The sequence below is a fragment of the Pogoniulus pusillus genome, chromosome 34, assembly GCF_015220805.1.
Source record: "Pogoniulus pusillus isolate bPogPus1 chromosome 34, bPogPus1.pri, whole genome shotgun sequence".
NCBI lineage: Eukaryota > Metazoa > Chordata > Aves > Piciformes > Lybiidae > Pogoniulus > Pogoniulus pusillus.
The window spans coordinates 2,367,435-2,390,119 of NC_087297.1; the positions used below are offsets into that span (position 1 = coordinate 2,367,435).

General features: G+C 56.3%; 1 protein-coding gene across 4 annotated transcripts in view; it reads right to left on the reverse strand.

Annotated features, from left to right (window-relative positions):
• OSBPL1A (oxysterol binding protein like 1A) overlaps positions 1 to 22,685 on the reverse strand; it is a 134,660-nt gene that overhangs the window by 4,246 nt on the left and 107,729 nt on the right. For 2 of the 4 annotated variants that reach the window (XM_064170822.1, XM_064170823.1), the window contains exons 19-28: positions 20,288 to 20,422; positions 15,588 to 15,685; positions 14,284 to 14,466; positions 12,919 to 13,026; positions 8,784 to 8,873; positions 8,448 to 8,574; positions 4,944 to 5,060; positions 3,847 to 3,970; positions 1,384 to 1,474; positions 294 to 317 (exon numbers count right to left, since the gene is read on the reverse strand). In XM_064170822.1, coding sequence (XP_064026892.1) covers positions 294 to 317; positions 1,384 to 1,474; positions 3,847 to 3,970; positions 4,944 to 5,060; positions 8,448 to 8,574; positions 8,784 to 8,873; positions 12,919 to 13,026; positions 14,284 to 14,466; positions 15,588 to 15,685; positions 20,288 to 20,422 — 1,097 coding nt within the window. The remainder of the gene's footprint in view (positions 1 to 293; positions 318 to 1,383; positions 1,475 to 3,846; positions 3,971 to 4,943; positions 5,061 to 8,447; positions 8,575 to 8,783; positions 8,874 to 12,918; positions 13,027 to 14,283; positions 14,467 to 15,587; positions 15,686 to 20,287; positions 20,423 to 22,685) is intronic. The other 2 variants (XM_064170825.1, XM_064170824.1) reach the window with 2 other exon arrangements.

The window sequence follows — 22,685 nt, forward strand, 5'->3', positions numbered from 1 at the left end:
AAACCCCTCTGCTCTGAGCTGCCCCCTGGGAGTTCCTCAGCTTCCAACACCAAGCTCAGGTCCTTTCAGCTCTACCTTCGGCTATTTCAGGCAGCTGGAAGAACTGCAAGCATTTGGTGAGAGCCAGAACCACTCAGAACTCAGGAAAGGGAGAGGGAGGTGCAAGGCTCCAGCACTTCAGTGTTCACTCAGAAGCATTAAGGATATTATTTTCCACCAGTCTCAGGGCAAACAAACCCAAACACTTCAGGAAAGCAGGCACAGGGAAAAGACAAAGGCAGCCATGTCCAAACCTGGGGCTCTGGGATGCTGAGTGACTTCATGGGAACAAACAGGGAGAGAAGAGAGACAAATGATTGACAGTTACAAAGAGGCATTCCAAAGGGGTTGGCTCTGGGTGCCTGCCTGTGCTGCAGCTGGTGAAGAGGAAGGAGATGAAGCTTGCCTGCTCCTGCAGCAACCTGCCAACCCTGCTGCCTCCGTGGGGAGACTGCCAATTGATGACTGCACTGTGAAGCTGCCTCTGAGCCTTTGTCTGCCCCAGCTTGACTCACTGGGGCTTGTTCTCACTGCTCCTGCTCAGCTTGTGTGTAAAAGCTCCCAGCTGAGCCCTCTCACCTCACAGCTAAACCCCCCACCCCTGGCAGCTCCACTGTGAGCTCCCTGCTCCCTGCTAGCTTTTGTCTCAGCAAGGAGCCAGTGACTTGGCTGGCTGGGTGACCAGCTCATGTCCCCAGCTCTGAGGGCACCTCAGTGACAAGGCAGCATGGCCAGCACACAGCAGCTGAGCTCAGCTGCCCCAGGCAAAAGCTCTCAGCTTGACTGGAGGAAGCATTTCCTCCTCTCTTTGGCCAAGAAAGCAAATCTGAGGCAACTCTAAAGGGCTCACCAACGACAGTCCCTGCAGCAGTGGTGACATCTTTCATGTGCTCAGCAAAGACAGGACAGCCTCGACTGGGATATGGCTGAGCAAGCAGAGGGGAAGGGGCTGAGACCATGCCTGGAAGCTTTCTTGAATCCCAGGATGAGTTGGGTTGGAAGGGACCTTAAAGCTCCTCCAGCTCCAACCCCCTGCCGTGGGCAAGGACACTTCCCACCACCCAGCTTGCTCAGGCCTCATCCAATCTGGCCCTGTTCAGCTCCAGGGAGGAGGCATCCCTGGGCAGCCTGTGCCAGGGTCTCACCACCTTTACTCTTAGAGAACTTCTTCCTGACCTCCACTCTCACTCTCCCCTCTTCCAGCTTCAATCCACTGCCTGTCACAGCACTACAGGCTGCAGGGACCAAGTGTGCACCCCCAAGAGCAGCAGCAGCAAGGCTGGTGAGGTCAGCTCTGCCTGCTGAGGGTGGCACAAGGGCTGTGCCCGGGGCCAGCACACCAACCTTGTCTTCCAGTCCTCCTCCGACTTGGAGCGGTTCTTGCGCGCTGTCCTTTGCTTCTCCTCCAGCCTCTTCTTCTCTTCGCTGGCGAGGTCTTGAGGGGGCAAAGGCACACAGACACCACCAGACAAGGTGTTAAAGTGCAGGGCAAGCCTGAGGCATTTCTCCATCTGACTCCACCTGAAGGAGGGCAGCAGTAAGAGCTGCCCACTTTCAAAGCCTTCTAGACAACAGAGCAGCTCCTGGTGCGGCGTGAGAGCAGTGCCAGGCCAGCTGGGCCACACAGCAGCCACTGCAATGCCAGCCTCTGCTGAGCCCATCTTTAGCCACGGCCTGAGGACCCTGACAAGGTGTTCAGGGTACAGAAAACCTGGACTAGGGCAGGTGGGATGAGGCCACACCTTGGAATACTCCAGCTTTGGGCCCCTCACCCCAGGGACACTGAAGGGCTGGAGCAGGGCCAGAGAAGGGCAGGAGAGCTGGGAAGGGTCTGGAGAACAGGGCTGGGGAGGAGCAGCTGAGGGAGCTGGGGGGGTTAGTGTGGAGCAGAGGAGGCTGAGGGCAGAGCTCATTGCTCTCTGCAGCTGCCTGAGAGGAGGCTGCAGGCAGGTGGGGGTTGGGCTCTGCTCCCTAGGCTCAGGTGCTAGAAGGAAGGGAATGTCCTGAGCTTGTGCCAGGGGAGGGTTAGGTTGGAAAGGAGAAAGATGTCTTTGGTGCAGGAGTGGTCAGGGACTGGCAGAGGCTGCCCAGGGAGGTGGTGGAGTGCCCATGGCTGGAGGTGTTGCAGAGAGCTGTGGCCATGGCACTTGGGGCCAGGGTTCAGTGGCCATGGTGGGGTTGGGTTGGTGGTTGGACTGGATCACCTTAGAGATCTTCACCAACCCAGACATGGTTTAGTGGCCATGGTGGTGCTGGGCTGATGGCTGGGCTGGATGATCTCAGAGGGCTTTCCCACCCAAAACAATTCCATGATTCTGATCTGCTGGGCCTATTCCAGGCTGGCCACTCACTTCTCACGGTTTGGGGCAAGCTGTCAGCAGTGTGGTCATTTCCAGAGCACACAGATCTGCCCCTCTGCAGCATCTCCTCAGTTCCTGCTCTAAAGGCACTAAGGCAGCAGGGGGGCTGGCCCTAAACAAGCAGAAGAGCTGCTTCTATATGGCAGAAAGGATGATCAGGAGGCCTGAGGAGTCAGACCAAGGAGCAGATCAGGGGAATGCTGAACTCTTTCCCACTCAGTGCTCAGAAAGCATCTCAGAAGCAGCTCAGAAGCTGCTGAGAGGATCGTTCTTGGCAGCCTCTCAGCTATTGCCACTCACTCTGCCAGCTATTAATGCACTGCACATTACCACTCCACAAGCTCTATGCTGCTAGCAGAGGTAAGGAGCATGGTCTGGGGCTACAAGCAGTCACCTGCAGCTCATGTGTAGCCAGAGAAATGCTCTGCACCATGTATGTGCACCTTGCTGGGCACAAGAGCAGGCTGCAGGCAAGAGGCTGGCTGTGGGAATTCACTGAGCTGCTTCTGGAGGAGCCTCAAGTCAGTGGTTAGCAGCTTCTGAGAGCAGGAGCTCAGCAGCACAGCTGCACTGGCCTGGGCCTGGCTCACTGCTTGGCAGCCCCAGATCTCAGACTGTTTATCTGAAGTAGTCACAGTCACTGTCCCACCACACAGCTCACACAATGGTTGGGGCTGGAGATCAGGGAGTCCATCTGCCCCTGCCAAAGCAGGGCCACCAGGGCAGCTCACCCAGGAACACAGCCAGGCAGCTTTTGAGAGACTCCAGAGAAGGAAACTCCACAACCTCCCTGGGCAGCCTGTCCTTGGCTCTACACCACACTCACCTGCACCCAAATGATTGCAGGAGACCTCACATGGTGCAGCTGACTCCACCTCAACCAGCCCCACACAAGCGAGTGCCAAACCTTTCACTAGAAGCCCCCGCAGCCTGCAGAAGGCTGCAGTGAGGAGCTGCCTGGCTGGCAGTGTGAGCACAGCCTGCAGAAGGCTGCAGTGAGGAGCTGCCTGGCTGGCAGTGTGAGCACAGCCTGCAGAAGGCTGCAGTGAGGAGCTGCTTGGCTGGCAGTGTGAGCACAGCCTGCAGAAGGCTGCAGTGAGGAGCTGCCTGGCTGGCAGTGTAAGCACAGCCTGCAGAAGGCTGCAGTGAGGAGCTGCCTGGCTGGCAGTGTGAGCACAGCCTGCAGAAGGCTGCAGTGAGGAGCTGCTTGGCTGGCAGTGTGAGCACAGCCTGCAGAAGGCTGCAGTGAGGAGCTGCCTGGCTGGCAGTGTGAGCACAGCCTGCAGAAGGCTGCACTGGGTTGTTCCTTAGCTTGCAGCGTGGAGGGATCTACCTTTATGGGTTGGTGCTTACTCCAGCAGCTCATCTCCCAGAGTGGATGTGTGCTTCCCTCCTCTGCCAGCCCCTCGGGTCCCAGAGGCAGGGGGAGCCCCCAGCCCAGCCTCACCTATCTCTCCGTTCTCCATGGCCCTGATGTCTGGCCGCAGCCGGCAGTCGGTTTTGGGAATGATGCTCTCCATCTCCTTGTCCAGCTCGTTCAAGGCCATAGCAAAGCTGGTGAAGTTGTACATCTGCAGTTCAGAGACAGACACACCAGGTGACTTCACAGCATCTCCAGCTGCTGGGCTGCAACACTGCAGACAGCTGCTGCCTGACAACACCACACAGCTGCCTCTCTCTCTGTGGAGTAACTCCAGAGAGGATGAAGACTCAAGGTGCCACCTGAACTGCACCACGGGGCAGAGCTTCACTGATGCCTGCTCTGCTCCAGCAGGCCAGCCCCAAGCCCTCAGAGCTCTGCTCCTCTCTTACCTTAGGAACTCATCTTTGACTCCCTTATCTTAATTTGAACATAGCAAGTTCCACCTCAACACCAGGAGGAACTTCTTTACTGTGAGGCTGGCACAGGCCTGGAGCAGGCTGCCCAAAGAGGCTGTGGAGTCTCCTCTGGAGACTTCTAAGACCCATCTGGATGCACTCCTGTGTGCCCTGCCCTGGGTGATCCTGCTCTGGCAGGGGAGTTGGACTCAGTGATCTCCAGAGGTCCCTTCCAACCCCTGCCATTCTCTGATTTCCCTTCTCCAGTCCTGCTGCTATTTTCCCTCTCTCTCTGCAGATTCCCCCCTCAACTAACCCACTGAGGGCTCCTCTCCTTCTTCCCATGTCTGTCTCTCTCAGCCTTCCATCTGCCTTCACACATGCCCTTGTACTCTGCAGCTCCACAGCCCTGGACATAGCCTCTGGTGCATCTGTCCTCTAACAGCCCTTCAGGTCAGCAGGCTGGAGAGAAGAGGTGGGGAAAGGCCCCGTCCTGTTAGCTCCATAAATCATCCCATTCCCCAGAGAAGTTCCCCTAGCTCTGGAGTCGTGTCCCAGGCTCTGGAATCATCCCTCCAACCTCACATTTCAGTGGCACAACTGTAGTGGGAAAGTTTGCTGCAACAAACAGGCAGATCCAGAGCTGCTGGTGTAAAGCAGGAGGGCTGGGGCTGGGTGTGGTGAGCACACAGCATGGCAGCAGAGCTCAACACAATCATAGCTGACCTGTGCTGAATTTGGAGGCCTTGGACTTATCTTCCACAGCAAAACACTTCCAGGGATGACATAGACACTCTCAGAATCTGGCATTGGCATCTCATCTGATTCCTCAGCGTTGCCCACCTAAAGGCAGCACACAAAAGAACAAGGAGGAGTTCTGAGGAGTCAGGAACCATTTGCATCCATTTGTTCCAACACTGCAGCTTTCAGACAGGCTGGATGGGTGGGCAGAGGCCAAGGGGATGAGACTGAACAAGGCCAAGTGCAGGGTTCTGCACTTTGGCCACAACAACCCCAAGCAGCACTACAGGCTGGGGCCAGAGTGGCTGAGAGCAGCCAGGAGGAAAGGGACCTGGGGGTACTGATAGAGAGTAAGCTGAAGATGAACCAGCAGTGTGCCCAGGTGGGCAGCAGAGCCAATGGCATCCTGGGCTGGCTCAGGAGCAGTGTGGGCAGCAGGACAAGGGAGGTTCTTCTGCCCCTGTGCTCAGCACTGCTCAGGTCACACCTTGAGTGCTGTGTCCAGTTCTGGGCTCCTCCATTCAAGAGAGTTGTTGAGGTGCTGGAAGGTGTTTGGAGAAGGGCAGCAAGGCTGGGGAGGGGCCTGGAGCACAGCCCTGTGAGGAGAGGCTGAGGGAGCTGGGGGGGTGCAGCCTGCAGCAGAGGAGGCTCAGGGCAGAGCTCATTGCTGCCTGCAGCTGCCTGCAGGGAGGCTGTAGCCAGGTGGGGTTGGGCTCTGCTGCCAGGCAGCCAGCAACAGAAGAAGGGGACACAGCCTGAAGCTGTGGCAGGGCAGGTCTAGGCTGGATGTTGTTAGGAAGTTGTTGTCAGAGAGAGTGATTGGCATTGGAATGGGCTGCCCAGGGAGGTGGTGGAGTGGCTGTGGCTGGAGGTGTTCAAGAAAAGCCTGGATGAGGCACTCAGTGCCATGGTCTGGTTGACTGGCTAGGGCTGGGTGCTAGGTTGGGCTGGCTGAGCTTGGAGCTCTCTTCCAACCTGCTTGATTCTATGATTTCCTGCACCCAAAGTTAATAATTTCAGCACAGAGCCCTTCCTAGCTGACTGGAACAGCACTCACACACTCAGTCCCCTCCCAGGGAAGGACCAGCAACAGCTTCTTGGCTTCTTGCATCAGCATCTTGGTGGAGAAGCAGTAAGTGATGGCAAATGTTCCACCACAGAATTATCCCCTTCATCAAAGAGAAGCACCGGGGAGAGACTTCTGACAAGGGATTACAGAGACAGGCTGAGGGACAATGGCTTGGAGCTGGCAGAGAGGAGACTGAGACTGGAGATGAGGAAGAAGTTGTTTGCAGCAAGGGTGGAGACACTGGCACAGGTTGCCCAGGGAGGCTGTGGAGCACAGGCTCCACCTGGAGTCCTGAGTGCAGTTCTGCAGCCCCCAGCACAAGAAGGACATGGAAGTGTTGGAGCCAGACCAGAGGAGGCCACCAAGATGCTGAGAGGGCTGCAGCAGCTCTGCTGTGAGCACAGGCTGAGAGAGTTGGGGCTGTGCAGCCTGGAGAAGAGAAGGCTTGGTGGAGACCTTGGAGTGGCCTTGCAGGATCTGCAGGGGGCTCCAGGAGGGTTGGGGAGGGATTATTGACAAGGTCTGGTAATTCCAGGAGGAGGAGGAGGAATGGGTTTGAAGTGGCAGAGGGGAGATTGAAAGTGGATGTTAGGAAGAAGTTGTTTGCAGTGAGGATGGTGAGAGACTGGCACAGGTTGAGAGTGGTAAGACACTGGCACAGGTTGCCCAGGGAGGTTGTGGAGCACAGAAGCACCCAATGTGATCTCTGATCTCTGATCACATTGGGTGCTTTTGTGCTCCACAACCTCCCTGGAGGTGCTCAGAACCAGGCTGGATGAGACCTTGAGCTGTTCTAGTGGGAGGTGTCCCTGCCTATGGCAGGGGGTTGGAACTGGCTGAGCTTTGAGCTCCCTTCCAACCTAAACCATTCTGTGGTTCTATGTTTGGACTGGATGATCCTGGGGGGCTTTTCCAACCCAAACAGTTCTGGTCTCCCTAAGCTCTCCCTGCATTCTGTACTGCTTCTGCCAGCTGAACTCTGTGATGCTGCTGGCAGGGAAGAGATGCTCCCAGACTCCTTGGGAGGTGTTCTGCAGTGTGCAACTTAAACAGGAGAACAAAACCAGGCAAAGTGGAGTCTGTGCTCTCAATATGACTCCCCTGAGAGAACCTGGTGCCACCATCACAGCTGAAATCAGCAGCATGTTACAGAGACCATTGCACAGTGAATCTCAACTCAAAGCAACACAAATCCTCTGGCTGCATGCCAGAAGCTTTAATCCTGCTGCTAATAAGCTTTGCTCTCTGGTGGCTGCAGTAGATAATACAGATTGATGGGGCAAAAGAATCAGTCCCCAGGCTGGACTGCTCTGTTGCCCTCTGAGGTGATCCTTGTACTGTCTCCAAGAGCCTTAGGAAGCATTCAGGATTCTGTTTCACTGTGGAGCACTTGGGTGCAGTGCTGGTTGATTACAAACAGGTTGCAAAGTGACCAGAACTTGGCTTCAGCTCTCAGGAAGCTAAATGGGGCTTCTAGTTGACTGCATCTGACCTGTGCTGGATGTTAGGAGGAAGTTCTTCACAGAGACATTGGAATGGGCTGCCCAGGGAGGTGGTGGAGGCACTGTCCCTTGAGGTCTTCAAGAAAAGCCTGGCTGAGGCACTCGGTGCAACCAGACCAGCTGTGTGATGGGGAAAGGCTGAGAGCCCTGGGGCTGGTTAGCCTGCAGAAGGCTGAGAGGGGATCTGAGCAATGTCTATAAACATCTGAGGGGTGGGTGTGAGGAAGGGGCCAGGCTCTTTCCAGTGGTGCCCAGTGGTAGGATAAGGGGCAGCAGAAGCACACTGCAACACAGTAGGTTCCACCTGAACATGAGGAAAAACTTTAGTCTGAGGGTGCCTGAGCCCTGGAGAAGGCTGCCCAGAGAGGCTTTCAAGGCCCACCTGCATGTGTTCCTCTGTGACCTGCCCTGGGTGACCCTACTTTGGCAGGGGGGTTGGACTGGATCTCTGGAGAGAGATCCTCCAACCCCTACTGTTCTGTAATCAATCCCATGGATGTGAAAATCTCCTTGGAAGGCAGCATGAGCATTCCTTGTAACAGCTGCCAAGCATGATCCTCTAGCCAGGTGAGACTCAAGTCTGTCCTGCATCCAGGAGTCCAAATCCTCCTCTCAGAACATCAGTGTCACCACCTGTGATCATGGGGTCCAGCTAATGGATGTGCAGTTGCCTCCACACGACCTGGGAGGAAGCATGAAGCACCCAGTGCTGAGAGCACTCCAAGTATTGGGAGGTTTGCATACAAATCCTGGCAAGGGAAAGCATTTAAATCCCTCAGTGCTGGCTTTCAGCCAATCCATTCCATATCCTGCTAGGAAAGAATGAGTGAAAAGAATTCTTAATGCTCTTAAATGCTACTGGAACATTGAGCTGCCTTATCAGGCTTTGGAGACACCTTCTCTTTACATGCTTAATACCTGTTTGGTGCTTTTCTTCTCCTCTGCATTCTTCTTGTCATTTTTCTTGTAAGCTTCAAATGTAGCTGGGTCAACACTGTACAAACACTCAGTCCACTTCCCATACAGGGCACAAAGCTTCTTTTTGCTGTCCCCAAAAGAAAAAACAGAGGATCAAGAATACAAAAGCAGCTTAAAGAGTACTGGGAAGGAAAATGTTTGAGAGCAACTCTTAAAACTCCAGCACTGGTGTTGCACAATTCAGCACCGTGCTGCTGGGAGCTGCTGCTCCTGATCATGCTCAAGGCTCTACAGATCCCACCAGAAAGAGTTTCCTGCAAGGAATGAAGCTGATACCTTTTGTCCTGAATGTAGCCTTCCACCTTGTGCAGCTCCTTCCCAAAGAGGCCACAGGGTTTGAAGCTGAGCACACATTTCTCACCCGTTCTAAAAGGCAGAACAAGAGGGCACCAATTGTGGTCCAAAGGCTTTTACTCTTCAGGCTTGCAGCAAGTGAAAGCCCTCAGTGCACTGCTCACTTGTGCTCAGTTATTCCCACATTCCCATGCTGCTCCATTCAAAGCCCTCAGTGCACTGCTCACTTGTGCTCAGTTATTCCCACATTCCCATGCTGCTCAACCCCTCAGTGCACTGCTCACTGTGCTCAGTTATTCCCACATTCCCATGCTGCTCACAGCCCTCAGTGCACTGCTCACTTGTGCTCAGTTATTCCCACATTCCCATGCTGCTCACAGCCCTCAGTGCACTGCTCACTTGTGCTCAGTTATTCCCACATTCCCATGCTGCTCCATTCACAGCCCTCAGTGCACTGCTCACTTGTGCTCAGTCATTCCCACATTCCCATGCTGCTCACAGCCCTCAGTGCACTGCTCACTTGTGCTCAGTTATTCCCACATTCCCATGCTGTTCAAACCCTCTGTGCACTGCTCACTTGTGCTCAGTTATTCCCACATTCCCATGCTGCTCACAGCCCTCAGTGCACTGCTCACTTGTGCTCAGTCATTCCCACATTCCCATGCTGTTCAAACCCTCTGTGCACTGCTCACTTGTGCTCAGTTATTTCCACATTCCCATGCTGCTCACAGCCCTCAGTGCACTGCTCACTTGTGCTCAGTTATTCCCACATTCCCAAGCTGCTCACAGCCCTCAGGGCACTGCTCACTTGTGCTCAGTTATTCCCACATTCCCAAGCTGCTCACAGCCCTCAGTGCACTCCTCACTTGTGCTCAGTTATTCCCACATTCCCATGCTGCTCACAGCCCTCAGGGCACTGCTCACTTGTGCTCAGTTATTTCCACATTCCCATGCTGCTCAACACAAAGTCCTCAGTGCACTGCTCACTTGTGCTCAGTTATTCCCACATTCCCATGCTGCTCACAGCCCTCAGTGCACTCCTCACTTGTGGTTAGTTATTCCCACATTCCCATGCTGCTCACAGCCCTCAGTGCACTCCTCACTTGTGCTCAGTTATTCCCACATTCCCATGCTGCTCACAGCCCTCAGTGCACTCCTCACTTGTGCTCAGTTATTCCCACATTCCCATGCTGCTCACAGCCCTCAGTGCACTGCTCACTTGTGGTTAGTTATTCCCACATTCCCATGCTGCTCAAACCCTCAGTGCACTGCTCACTTGTGCTCAGTTATTCCCACATTCCCATGCTGCTCACAGCCCTCAGTGCACTGCTCACTTGTGGTTAGTTATTCCCACATTCCCATGCTGCTCAAACCCTCAGTGCACTCCTCACTTGTGCTCAGTTATTCCCACATTCCCATGCTGCTCCAATCAAAGCCCTCAGTGCACTGCTCACTGTGCTCAGTTATTCCCACATTCCCATGCTGCTCCAATCAAAGCCCTCAGTGCACTGCTCACTGTGCTCAGTTATTCCCACATTCCCATGCTGCTCCAATCAAAGCCCTCAGTGCACTGCTCACTTGTGCTCAGTTATTCCCACATTCCCAAGCTGCTCACAGCCCTCAGTGCACTGCTCACTTGTGCTCAGTTATTCCCACATTCCCATGCTGCTCCAATCAAAGCCCTCAGTGCACTGCTACTTGTGCTCAGTTATTCCCACATTCCCAAGCTGCTCACAGCCCTCAGTGCACTGCTCACTTGTGCTCAGTCATTCCCACATTCCCAAGCTGCTCAAACCCTCAGTGCACTGCTCACTTGTGCTCAGTCATTCCCACATTCCCAAGCTGCTCAAACCCTCAGTGCACTGCTCACTTGTGCTCAGTTATTCCCACATTCCCATGCTGCTCACAGCCCTCAGTGCACTGCTCACTTGTGCTCAGTTATTCTCACATTCCCATGCTGCTCACAGCCCTCAGTTCACTCCTCACTTGTGCTCAGTCATTCCCACATTCCCATGCTGCTCACAGCCCTCAGTGCACTGCTCACTTGTGCTCAGTTATTCCCACATTCCCATGCTGCTCACAGCCCTCAGTGCACTCCTCACTTGTGCTCAGTCATTCCCACATTCCCATGCTGCTCACAGCCCTCAGTGCACTGCTCACTTGTGCTCAGTTATTCCCACATTCCCATGCTGCTCAAACCCTCAGTGCACTGCTCACTGTGCTCAGTTATTCCCACATTCCCATGCTGCTCAAACCCTCAGTGCACTGCTCACTTGTGCTCAGTTATTCCCACATTCCCAAGCTGCTCAAACCCTCAGTGCACTGCTCACTGTGCTCAGTTATTCCCACATTCCCATGCTGCTCAAACCCTCTGTGCACTGCTCACTTGTGCTCAGTTATTCCCACATTCCCAAGCTGCTCAAACCCTCAGTGCACTGCTCACTGTGCTCAGTTATTCCCACATTCCCAAGCTGCTCAAACCCTCAGTGCACTGCTCACTTATGCTCAGTTATTCCCACATTCCCATGCTGCTCAAACCCTCTGTGCACTGCTCACTTGTGCTCAGTTATTCCCACATTCCCATGCTGCTCAAACCCTCTGTGCACTGCTCACTTGTGCTCAGTTATTCCCACATTCCCATGCTGCTCAAACCCTCAGTGCACTGCTCACTGTGCTCAGTTATTCCCACATTCCCATGCTGCTCAAACCCTCTGTGCACTGCTCACTTGTGCTCAGTTATTCCCACATTCCCATGCTGCTCAAACCCTCAGTGCACTGCTCACTGTGCTCAGTTATTCCCACATTCCCATGCTGCTCAAACCCTCTGTGCACTGCTCACTTGTGGTTAGTTATTCCCACATTCCCATGCTGCTCAAACCCTCAGTGCACTGCTCACTGTGCTCAGTTATTCCCACATTCCCATGCTGCTCAAACCCTTTGTGCACTGCTCACTTGTGCTCAGTTATTCCCACATTCCCATGCTGCTCCATTCAAAGCCCTCAGTGCACTGCTCACTTGTGCTCAGTTATTCCCACATTCCCATGCTGCTCAAGCCCTCAGTGCACTGCTCACTTGTGGTTAGTTATTCCCACATTCCCATGCTGCTCAAGCCCTCAGTGCACTGCTCACTTGTGCTCAGTTATTCCCACATTCCCATGCTGCTCACAGCCCTCAGTGCACTGCTCACTTGTGCTCAGTTATTCCCACATTCCCATGCTGCTCCATTCAAAGTCCTCAGTGCACTCCTCACTTGTGCTCAGTCATTCCCACATTCCCATGCTGCTCCATTCAAAGCTCTCAGTGCACTGCTCACTTGTGCTCAGTTATTCCCACATTCCCATGCTGCTCACAGCCCTCAGTGCACTGCTCACTTGTGCTCAGTCATTCCCACATTCCCATGCTGCTCAAACCCTCAGTGCACTGCTCACTTGTGCTCAGTTATTCCCACATTCCCATGCTGCTCAAACCCTCAGTGCACTGCTCACTTGTGCTCAGTTATTCCCACATTCCCATGCTGCTCAAACCCTCAGTGCACTGCTCACTGTGCTCAGTCATTCCCACATTCCCATGCTGCTCAAACCCTCAGTGCACTGCTCACTTGTGCTCAGTTATTCCCACATTCCCATGCTGCTCAAACCCTCAGTGCACTGCTCACTTGTGCTCAGGTATTCCCACATTCCCAAGCTGCTCAAACCCTCAGTGCACTGCTCACTTGTGCTCAGTTATTCCCACATTCCCATGCTGCTCACAGCCCTCAGTGCACTGCTCACTTGTGCTCAGTTATTCCCACATTCCCAAGCTGCTCAAACCCTCAGTGCACTGCTCACTTGTGCTCAGTTATTCCCACATTCCCATGCTGCTCAAACCCTCAGTGCACTGCTCACTTGTGCTCAGTTATTCCCACATTCCCATGCTGCTCAAACCCTCTGTGCACTGCTCACTTGTGCTCAGTTATTCCCACATTCCCATGCTGCTCAAACCCTCAGTGCACTGCTCACTTGTGCTCAGTTATTCCCACATTCCCATGCTGCTCACAGCCCTCAGTGCACTGCTCACTTGTGCTCAGTCATTCCCACATTCCCATGCTGCTCAAACCCTCTGTGCACTGCTCACTTACTTGTGGTTAGTTATCTCCACGTTCCCATACTGCTCAATCCAGAGCTTGCCCACAATGATGTTATGCACACAGCAGGTGGGGTTTGTCCATGTGTAGGCTTCGTTGTGTCTAAGGGAGTGGAATAAAAGCCAAAGTGCTTCATTTCCTGTACCAGAGGTGAATCCTGCACCAAATCATCAGCTAAAAATCACAGCAGGTCCTGAAGTGGACATGGCAACAAGTCAGGGAGCCTAAGGAGTTCATTAAACTTCTGCTCCTGGTTTTGTCACTTCCTGAGGGCAGCCACTTGAGTCTGTGTCAGCAGGGAGTGAGGTGGGGAAGGCAACAACTCAAAGGTGCAGGTTTTACTAAGATTGATACCCAGGTACCTACAGGCACAAGCCCCAACTCCTCCTGCTATTGGCAAGCCACATATTAGGTGAAATGAGGGCAGTGCCTTTCATCCTCTCATCCCTACCTCCCCACAGTGATCTGCCACCAAACAGCAGGGTGTGGGGGGTGGAAAGGTCCATTCCTAGAAACACAGAGTCCCCTTGGGGGATCCTTTGAGATCTGACAAATATAAGGGGTGGGTGTCAGGAAGGTGGGGCCAGGCTCCTCTCAGTGGTCCTCAGTGACAGGACAAGAGGTAATGAGCATGAACTTGAACGTAGGCAGTTCCATCTAAACACGAGTAACTTCTTAACTCTGAGGGTGGCAGAGCCCTGGAGCTGGCTGCCCAGAGAGGTGGTGGAGTCTGCATCTCTGGAGACTTTCAAGGCCCACCTGGAGGTGTTCCTCTGTGATCTACTTTAGGTGATCCTGCTCTGGCAGGGGGGTTTGACTCAATGATCTTGAGAGGTCCCTTCCAATTCCTACCATTCTGTGATTACCTAACTTGAGTTTAGCACATCTGGTGCTGAACCATGTCCCTCAGCACCAAATCCATGAAACTAAGGCACACCTTTCAGATCATCCAGTCCAATCTATCACCCAACATTATCTAATCAACTCAGCCATGGCACCAAGTGCCACATTCATTCTCCTTTTAAACACCTCCAGGCAGGGCGACTCCACCACCTCCCCAGGCAGCCCATTCCAGTGCTGGGAAAAACTTCTTCCTAATATCCTGCCTGAACCTCCCCTGGTGCAGCTTGAGGCTGCTGTCCTCTTGTTCTGTCCTTGAGTGCCTGAGAGAAGAGGCCAACCCCACCTGGCTACAGCCTCCCTTCAGTTAGCTGCAGACAGCAATGAGCTCTGCCCTGAGCCTCCTCTTCTGCAGGCTGCACACCCCCAGCTCCTTCAGCTGCTCTTCAGAGGGCTGAGGAGAGATCACCAGCACGGATGTGGCCACTGTGCCTACACAACTGCCACTCATCAACTTACTCAAGGAGCTCCAAAGTCATGGTGCCTTTTGGTTCTGCTTCCACACTCTTGCCCCAGAATTTGAGTTTGGGATAAATGGATCCATGGAACACGAAGTCGTTGTTCAACCCTTCCGCGTAGAAGGCGCTGATGGGGGGGTGGTGGCTGACTTGCTCTGAGAGAAGTCTAAAGCCAAGATCATCTCTGCAAAACAAACAGAACCAACAGCCTTGATCTGTGTTCAAGCTGCACTTCTTTTCCCCACGGTGAAACAAACAGCTGGAGCCAGACCTCAGTGCTGCACCCACTGCAGGAGGCAGTTAAAACCCTAGGGTGAAACAGAGCAACCAATCGACAATAGCTGCGACAGCCTCGTTCTGAAGAGCTCAGGCCAGCATGTGAGCAGGTGACAGGAGCTGCCAGATCTCATCACCAAACATCTCCTACCTTTGGCAGTGACCTCTTAAACGTGTGCATAAGCATAGGGCAACATCTCAGCTGAGAGAAAATCTTGCCCTGGTGCAGCTGCACACCAGCACTGCCTGCTTCTACCCTGGACACTCCTCTCAGGAGTATGAGAACTTTATCAGCTCCCTTCAGCACTGTGCAGCTTCTTCTTCAGCAGGGTTCACCAAAAATGTACATTTGCTAAGCAAAAGTTAGAATCCCACAACTGTCAGTGCTGGACCATCCAGCTCCAGCCCCCCTGCCATGGGCAGGGACACCTCACACTAGAGCAGGTTGCCCAGAGTCACATCCAGCCTGGCCTTAAACACCTCCAGGGATGAGGCTTCCACCACTTCCCTGGGTAACCTGTGCCAGTGCCTCTGCACCCTCACAGGGAAGAACTTCTTCCTAACATCCAGGCTGAATCTGCCCACTTCCAGTTTTGCTCCATCCCCCCCAGTCCTATCACTGCCTGACAGCCTAAACAGTCCCTCCCCAGCTTTGTTGTAGCTTTGCCCTGCAGATACTGGAAGGCCACAATAAGGTCTCCTCAGAGCCTTCTCCTCTCCAGACTGAACATTCCCAACTCTCTCAGTCTGTCTCCAGAGGAGAGGTGCTCCAGCCCTCTGCCCATCCTCGTGGCCCTGCTCTGGACACTCTCCAGCTTGCTTTTAGCCTTGGCAGATTTCATTTGCCACCTCTGAGATGAGAATTTCTAAGCAGCTTCCCCTCCTACGAAGGTGCATCGCCGAGCACCAACGCCCACTGCAAGCACCTCCAGCAGCTGCTAGAATGGCTGAAGAGCAGTTTGCAAGCCCTGACAAGCCTAAGGAGCCACCAGTGACACAGAGCAGCACTCTCCATCATCTGTCCCTTACCTGATGAGCTCATAGGTCTCTCCCAGCAAGGGGTTGAATGGCTTCCCTGTGCGCTCCCACTGCGAGGCGACGGCAGACACGGCGAAGGCAGCCACGCACTGCGGGGGAGGGAGAGCACACTCAGCCTCCTGGAGCCTGGGCCCTGGCAGGCACCACCAGCAGCCATGGCTCCACACAATCAGTCCTCTGGAATGGACAAGCTCTGGTGGCCAGGAAGGGCAGAGATCTCCCCTGGTGTGGCCAGCAGGTGGAGGGAGGCTCTCTTCTCCCTTTATTCTACCCTATAGTGAGGCTACATCTGGAGTACTGGGTCCAGTTCTGGGCTCCCCACTTCAATAAAGACAGGGAACTACTGGAGAGAGTCCAATGGAGGCTATGAACATACTGAGGGGCCTGGATCACCTGTGAGAAGGAAGGGCTGAGAGCCCTGGGGCTGCTGAGCCTGGAGAAGAGCAGCCCCAGAGGGGATCTGATCAATGCCTGGCAAGAGCGAAAGGGTGGGGGGTAAGAGATGGGGCCAGGCTCTTGTCAGTGGTGCCCAGCAATACGTAAGAGGCAATGGGCACAGACTGCAACCCAGGAGCTTTCACTTAAACATAAGGGAAAAAAAATACTTGCCAGAGCTGTGGAGGAGGCTGCCCAGAAAGCTTGTGAGATCTCTGGAGAGATCCCAAACCCACCTGGACACTGTGGTCCTGGGCAAGCTGCTGTGGGTGACCCTGCTATAGCAGGAGACTTGGGCTGCATCATCTCCAGAGCTCCCTTCTGACCCCTACCATTCTGTGGTCCTGTCAAAGAGCTTAGCAAAGTTCTGTCTGCAAGGCAGGGGAGTAAACAGTGGCCACCAAAGTGCCAGAAAAGTAACCCCTAGGAACAGCAAACCATTTAGCCAGGTAAGCAAAAGTGGCTGACAAATAAGAGAACAGATCCTGACCTCAGACCAGCTCAGGTTCATGAAGGATGTCTTCAAAGACTCATTAGCATCAGCTAGGAATGACAGTAATTAATCCACAGAGAGAAATCCAGCCTGGATGTGGCCCTGGGCAGCATGATCTAAGCTGGGGGTGTCCCTGCTCACTGCAGGGGGGTTGGACAAGATGACCTTTGAGGGTCTCTCCCAACCCAATCTGTGACCACAGACTCCCCAAACCGCAGCACTGTTTGAGTTGGAAAAGACTCCTAAGATCCCCCAGCCCACCTGTCAGCCTAAGGTCACTGTGGCCATTACACCACGTCCCACAGGGCCATGTCCACCACAGGCAGCACACTACAGGAGCCACAGGATCACAGAACTGTCAGGGCTGGGAGAGTCCTCATGGATCATCCACTTCCAGACCATGCCACAGGCTGGGACACCTCCCACCAGCACAGCTTGCTCAAGGCCTCAGCCAACCTGGCCTTGAACACCTCCAGGGAGGGGATATCCATGACCTCCCTGGGCAGCCTGTGCCAGTGTCTCACCAGCCTCAGTGCAAAGAATTTCTTCCTCATCTCCAGTCTCCATCTCCCCTCTGCCAGCTTCAACCCATTGCATCTTGTCCTGTCACTCCCTGCCCTTGTCAAAAGCCCCTCCCCAGCTCGCCTGTAGCCCCTTCAGGTACAGGAAAGCTGCTCTAAGGACTCCCTGTAGCCTTCTCATCTCCAGGCTCAACAGACAGCCCCAACTCTCCCAGCCTGTCCCCACAGAGGAGCTTCCACAGCCCTCTCATCATCATTGTGGCCTCCTCTGCACCCCCTCCAGCAGCTCCAGATCCTCCTTGCTCTGGTGGCCCCAGACCTGAGGTCTCACAGAATCATCAGGGTTGGAAGTGACCTCAAGGATCATCCAGCTCCAACTCCTCTGCCATGGGGTCCCATGGCCAGAGACACCTCACACTAGAGCAGGTTGCCCAGAGCCACATCCAGCCTGGCCTTAAACACCTCCAGGGATGAGGCTTCCACCACCTCCCTGGGCAACCTCTGCCTGTGCCTCTGCACCTTCATGGAGAAGAACTTCTTCCTAACATCCAGGCTGAATCTGCCCACTTCCAGTTTTGCTACATTCCCCCCAGTCCTATCACTGCCTGACAGCCTGAACAGTCCCTCCCCAGCTTTCTTGTAGCTTTGCCCTGCAGATACTGGAGTGCCACAGTAAGGTCTCCTCAGAGCCTTCTCCTCTCCAGACTGAACATTCCCAACTCTCTCAGTCTGTCTCCAGAGGAGAGGTGCTCCAGCCCTCTGCCCATCCTCGTGGCCCTGCTCTGGACACTCTCCAGCTTGCTTTTAGCCTTGGCAGATTTCATTTGCCACCTCTGAGATGAGAATTTCTAAGCAGCTTCCCCTCCTACGAAGGGCCTAAAATGCCCCTCCCCAGATTTCTTGTAGTGTTCCCCTTCAGGAAGGCCACAAGCAGGTCTCTTTGGAGCCTTCTCTTCTCCAGGCTGACCAGCCCCAACTCCCTTAGTCAGGCGAGGAGCAGCATCCCCCGCAGGGCGCAGGGCGGGCAGCAGGGAGCAGGGCAGCAGGGAGCAGGGTGCGGGGCGGGCAGCAGGGAGCAGGGCAGCAGGGAGCAGGGTGCAGGGCGGGCAGCAGGGAGCAGGGCAGCAGGGAGCAGGGTGCAGGGCGGGCAGCAGGGAGCAGGGCAGCAGGGAACAGGGTGCAGGGCGGGCAGCAGGGAGCAGGGCAGCAGGCAGCAGGGAGCAGGGCAGCAGGGAGCAGGGCAGCAGGGAGCAGGGCGCAGGGCAGGCAGCAGGGAGCAGGGCAGCAGGGAGCAGGGCAGCAGGGAGCAGGGCAGCAGGGAGCAGGGCGGGCAGCAAGGAGCAGGGCAGCAGGGAGCAGGGCGGGCAGCAGGGAACAGGGCAGCAGGGCAGCAGGGAGCAGGGCGGGCAGCAGGGCGCAGGGCAGCAGGGAGCAGGGTGCAGGGCGGGCAGCAGAGAGCAGGGCAGCAGGGAGCAGGGCGGGCAGAAGGGAGCAGGGCAGCAGGGAGCAGGGCAGCAGGGAGCAGGGCAGCAGGGCAGCAGGGAGCAGGACAGGCAGCAGGGAGCAGGACAGGCAGCAGGGCGCAGGGCACAGGGTGGGCAGTAGGGCAGAGGGCAGGCAGCAGGGAGCAGGGCACAGGGTGGGCAGTAGGGCAGAGGGCAGGCAGCAGGGAGCAGGGCGCAGGGCAGGCAGCAGGGCACAGGGCAGGCAGCAGGGCACAGGGCAGGCAGCAGGGAGCAGGGCGCAGGGCGGGCAGCAGGGAGCAGGGCAGGCAGCAGGGAGCAGGGCGCAGGGCGGGCAGCAGGGAGCAGGGCAGGCAGCAGGGAGCAGGGCGCAGGGCGGGCAGCAGGGAGCAGGGCAGGCAGCAGGGAGCAGGGCAGGCAGCAGGGAGCAGGGCGCAGGGCAGCAGGGAGCAGGGCAGCAGGGAGCAGGGCAGGCAGGGCGGGCAGCAGGGAGCAGGGCAGGCAGCAGGGAGCAGGGCAGCAGGGAGCAGGGCAGGCAGCAGGGAGCAGGTCAGGAGGGAGCAGGGCAGGCAGCAGGGAGCAGGGCAGCAGGGAGCAGGGAGCAGGAAGCAGGGCAGCAGGGAGCAGGGCAGCAGGGAGCAGGGCAGCAGGGAGCAGGGCAGCAGGGCGCAGGGCAGCAAGGAGCAGGGCAGCAGGGAGCAGGGCGGGCAGCAGGGAGCAGGGAGCAGGGCAGCAGGGAGCAGGGGAGCAGGGAGCAGGGAGCAGGGAGCAGGGCGGGCAGCAGGGCGCAGGGCAGCAGGGAGCAGGGCAGCAGGGAGCAGGGCGGGCAGCAGGGAGCAGGGAGCAGGGCAGCAGGGAGCAGGGGAGCAGGGAGCAGGGAGCAGGGCGGGCAGCAGGGCGCAGGGCAGCAGGGAGCAGGGCAGCAGGGAGCAGGGCAGCAGGCAGCAGGGAGCAGGGCAGCAGGGCGCAGGGCAGCAGGGAGCAGGGCAGCAGGGAGCAGGGAGCAGGGCAGCAGGGCAGCAGGGAGCAGGGCAGGCAGCAGGGAGCAGGGCAGCAGGGAGCAGGGAGCAGGAAGCAGGGCAGCAGGGCAGCAGGGAGCAGGGAGCAGGGCAGCAGGCAGCAGGGAGCAGGGAGCAGGAAGCAGGGCAGCAGGGAGCAGGGCAGCAGGGAGCAGGGCAGCAGGGAGCAGGGCAGCAGGGCGCAGGGCAGCAGGGAGCAGGGCAGCAAGGAGCAGGGCAGCAGGGAGCAGGGCAGCAGGGCGCAGGGCAGCAAGGAGCAGGGCAGCAGGGAGCAGGGCGGGCAGCAGGGAGCAGGGAGCAGGGCAGCAGGGAGCAGGGGAGCAGGGAGCAGGGAGCAGGGAGCAGGGCGGGCAGCAGGGCGCAGGGCAGCAGGGAGCAGGGCAGCAGGGAGCAGGGCAGCAGGCAGCAGGGCAGCAGGCAGCAGGGAGCAGGGCAGCAGGGCGCAGGGCAGCAGGGAGCAGGGCAGCAGGGAGCAGGGAGCAGGGCAGCAGGGCAGCAGGGCGCAGGGCAGCAGGGAGCAGGGCAGCAGGGAGCAGGGCAGCAGGCAGCAGGGAGCAGGGCAGCAGGGCGCAGGGCAGCAGGGAGCAGGGCGCAGGGCGGGCAGCAGGAAGCAGGGCAGTAGGGAGCAGGGCAGCAGGGAGCAGGGCAGCAGGGAGCAGGGCAGCAGGAAGCAGGGCAGTAGGGAGCAGGGCAGCAGGGAGCAGGGCAGCAGGAAGCAGGGCAGTAGGGAGCAGGGCAGCAGGGCGCAGGGCAGCGCTACCTGCATGCGCTCGGCGGCGCTGGGCAGCGAGCTGGCCTTGTGGATGAGGTATGTGTGCTCCATGTACTCGGTGAGGCGCTGCAGGAAGCTGAGCGGCTCGTTGAAGATAACCGGCATGGTGATCTTGGACAGCTCCTGCGGCACAAACGAAACGGCTGCTGAAAGGCGAAGGATTAGATCCCCTCTGCCCTGCGCTGCCCCTGCTCTAATTGGCTCGCTGCAAGAAATGATGCTCTTAGTGCTGCTGCCGCTGCTGCCACCTGCCTGACCTGGCCCCGCTAATGCTGAGGGCAAAGAGCCCTGCCCAGCCCTGCCTGCCTGCTCTGCTGCCAACAAAGCTGCTCCTAAAACAGAAGGATGGAGATTAGGCACCTTGGCACTGAAGGTGGTGAGACACCAAAACAGGTTGCTCAGGGAGGTTGTGGATGGCTCCTCCCTGGGGGTGTTCAAGGCCTTGAGCAAGCTGTGCTGGGGGGAGGTGTCCCTGCCCGTGGCAGGAGGGTGGCACTGGATGAGCTTTAAGATTTCTTCCAAGCCAAATCATGAGCAGAGGGCTGGAGCTGCTCTGCTGTGAGGAGAGACTGAGGGAGCTGGGGCTGTGCAGTCTGGGGAGGAGGAGGCTCCCAGGTGACCTTCTTGTGGCCTTTCAGTATCTGAAGGGGGCTACAAGAGAGCTGAGGAGGGACTTGTTAGGCTGTCAGGAAGTGCCAGGACTGGGGGGAATGAAACAGAGCTGGAAATGGGCAGAGTCAGCCTGGATGTTAGGAAGAAGTTCTTCCCCATGAGAGTGGTGAGAGCCTGGAAGGGGTTGCCCAGGGAGGTGGTGGAAGCCTCATCCCTGGAGGTGTTTAAGGCCAGGCTGGATGTGGCTCTGGGCAACCTGCTCTAGTGTGAGGTGTCCCTGCCCATGGCAGGGGGGTTGGAGCTGGATGGTCCTTGTGATCCCTTCCAGCCCTGACTGATTTGATGGTTCTGTGATGACTCTGTGAGCTGTGGAGGTCCTTGCAGCCCTGTGCAGGTCCCTTCCAGCCCTGTGCACTGTGTGATTTGCCAAACAGCCACTTGCTGTGCTCCACTCCTGAAACCTTTGGTTGGTTTTCTTCCCCTTGCTCTCAGCATACATTAAAAGTCTTCAGCAACCTGTTGTAGTGGGAGGTGTCCCTGCCCATGGCAGAGGGTTGGAGCTGGGTGAGCTTTAAGGTCTCCTCCAACCCAAACCACTCTAGGATTCTATGAAAGGATAACCAAACAAACCTCCTGGGTGAGATGAAACAGTGAATGAAGCTGAGGTGAAACAATGAAGTAGGGAGGAGCTTTTTAAAGACCAAGTTCCTTATTACTCTTAAAATAGATATAGGTCATCTAATTACTTAAACATATTATCTTTCTTGGAGGCAAGTGGGGGGAGGAAGGTGAGGGGAGGACAGGGAAGCCCTGTGGCACAGGAGTGAAAAGAGGGATTCTGGACTGCAAAGAAGGGATTTTCGTTAGCAAGAATTACATTGTAAGAGAACTGTTCTGGCTTGGATGCTCTGTTCCCCTTTGAAAAAGCACAACAAAACAACAGCAGCCTACCACAGAATCAGGCAGGGCTGGAAGGGACCACAAGGAGCAGCCAGTGCCAACCCCCTGCCATGCCCAGGGACACCCTACCCTAGAGCAGGCTGCACACAGCCTCAGCCAGCCTGGCCTCAAACACCTCCAGCCATGGGGCCTCAACCACCTCCCTGGGCAACCCCTGCCAGCCTCTCAGCACTCTCCTGCTCAACAACTTCCTCCTCACCTCCAGCCTCACTCTCCCCACCTCCAGCTTTGCTCCATTCCCCCCAGTCCTGACACTCCCTGACAGCCTCAAAAGTCCCTCCCCAGCTTTTTTGTAGCCCCCTGCAGATCCTGGAAGGCCACAAGAAGGTCACCTGGGAGCCTCCTCTGCTCCAGCCTGCACAGCCCCAACTCTTTCAGGCTGTGCTCACAGCAGAGCTGCTGCAGCCTCTGAGCATCCTCCTGGCCCTGCTCTGGACACTCTCCAGCATCTCCACAGCCCCTTTGGTACAACCTTCTCTACAAATTAAGACCTTTGTGGTTTTTTTTGCCCTGCACACCCCCCTGCAGGACAGGCTTCAAGCTGCTCTTTGCACTGTAAGGTTAGAACTCCTCTGCCAGAGCCACAGTGAAAAGCCTCAGCTGCTCCACAGCAACTCAGGAGACCTGAAGCTGCTGAAAGAGGAATTCCTCAGCACTTCCACATCTCCCTTCTCAGAGCTGCTTCTAAGTAGAGCAAGGGGAGGAGGAGAAAACAACAGTGCCTAACACAATCCCCCCTCTTCTGCAGGCTGCTGTGACAGGGTGAGGGCAGCTTTATCAGCAGTAAGCACTTCCAGCCTATTGCAGGATCTAA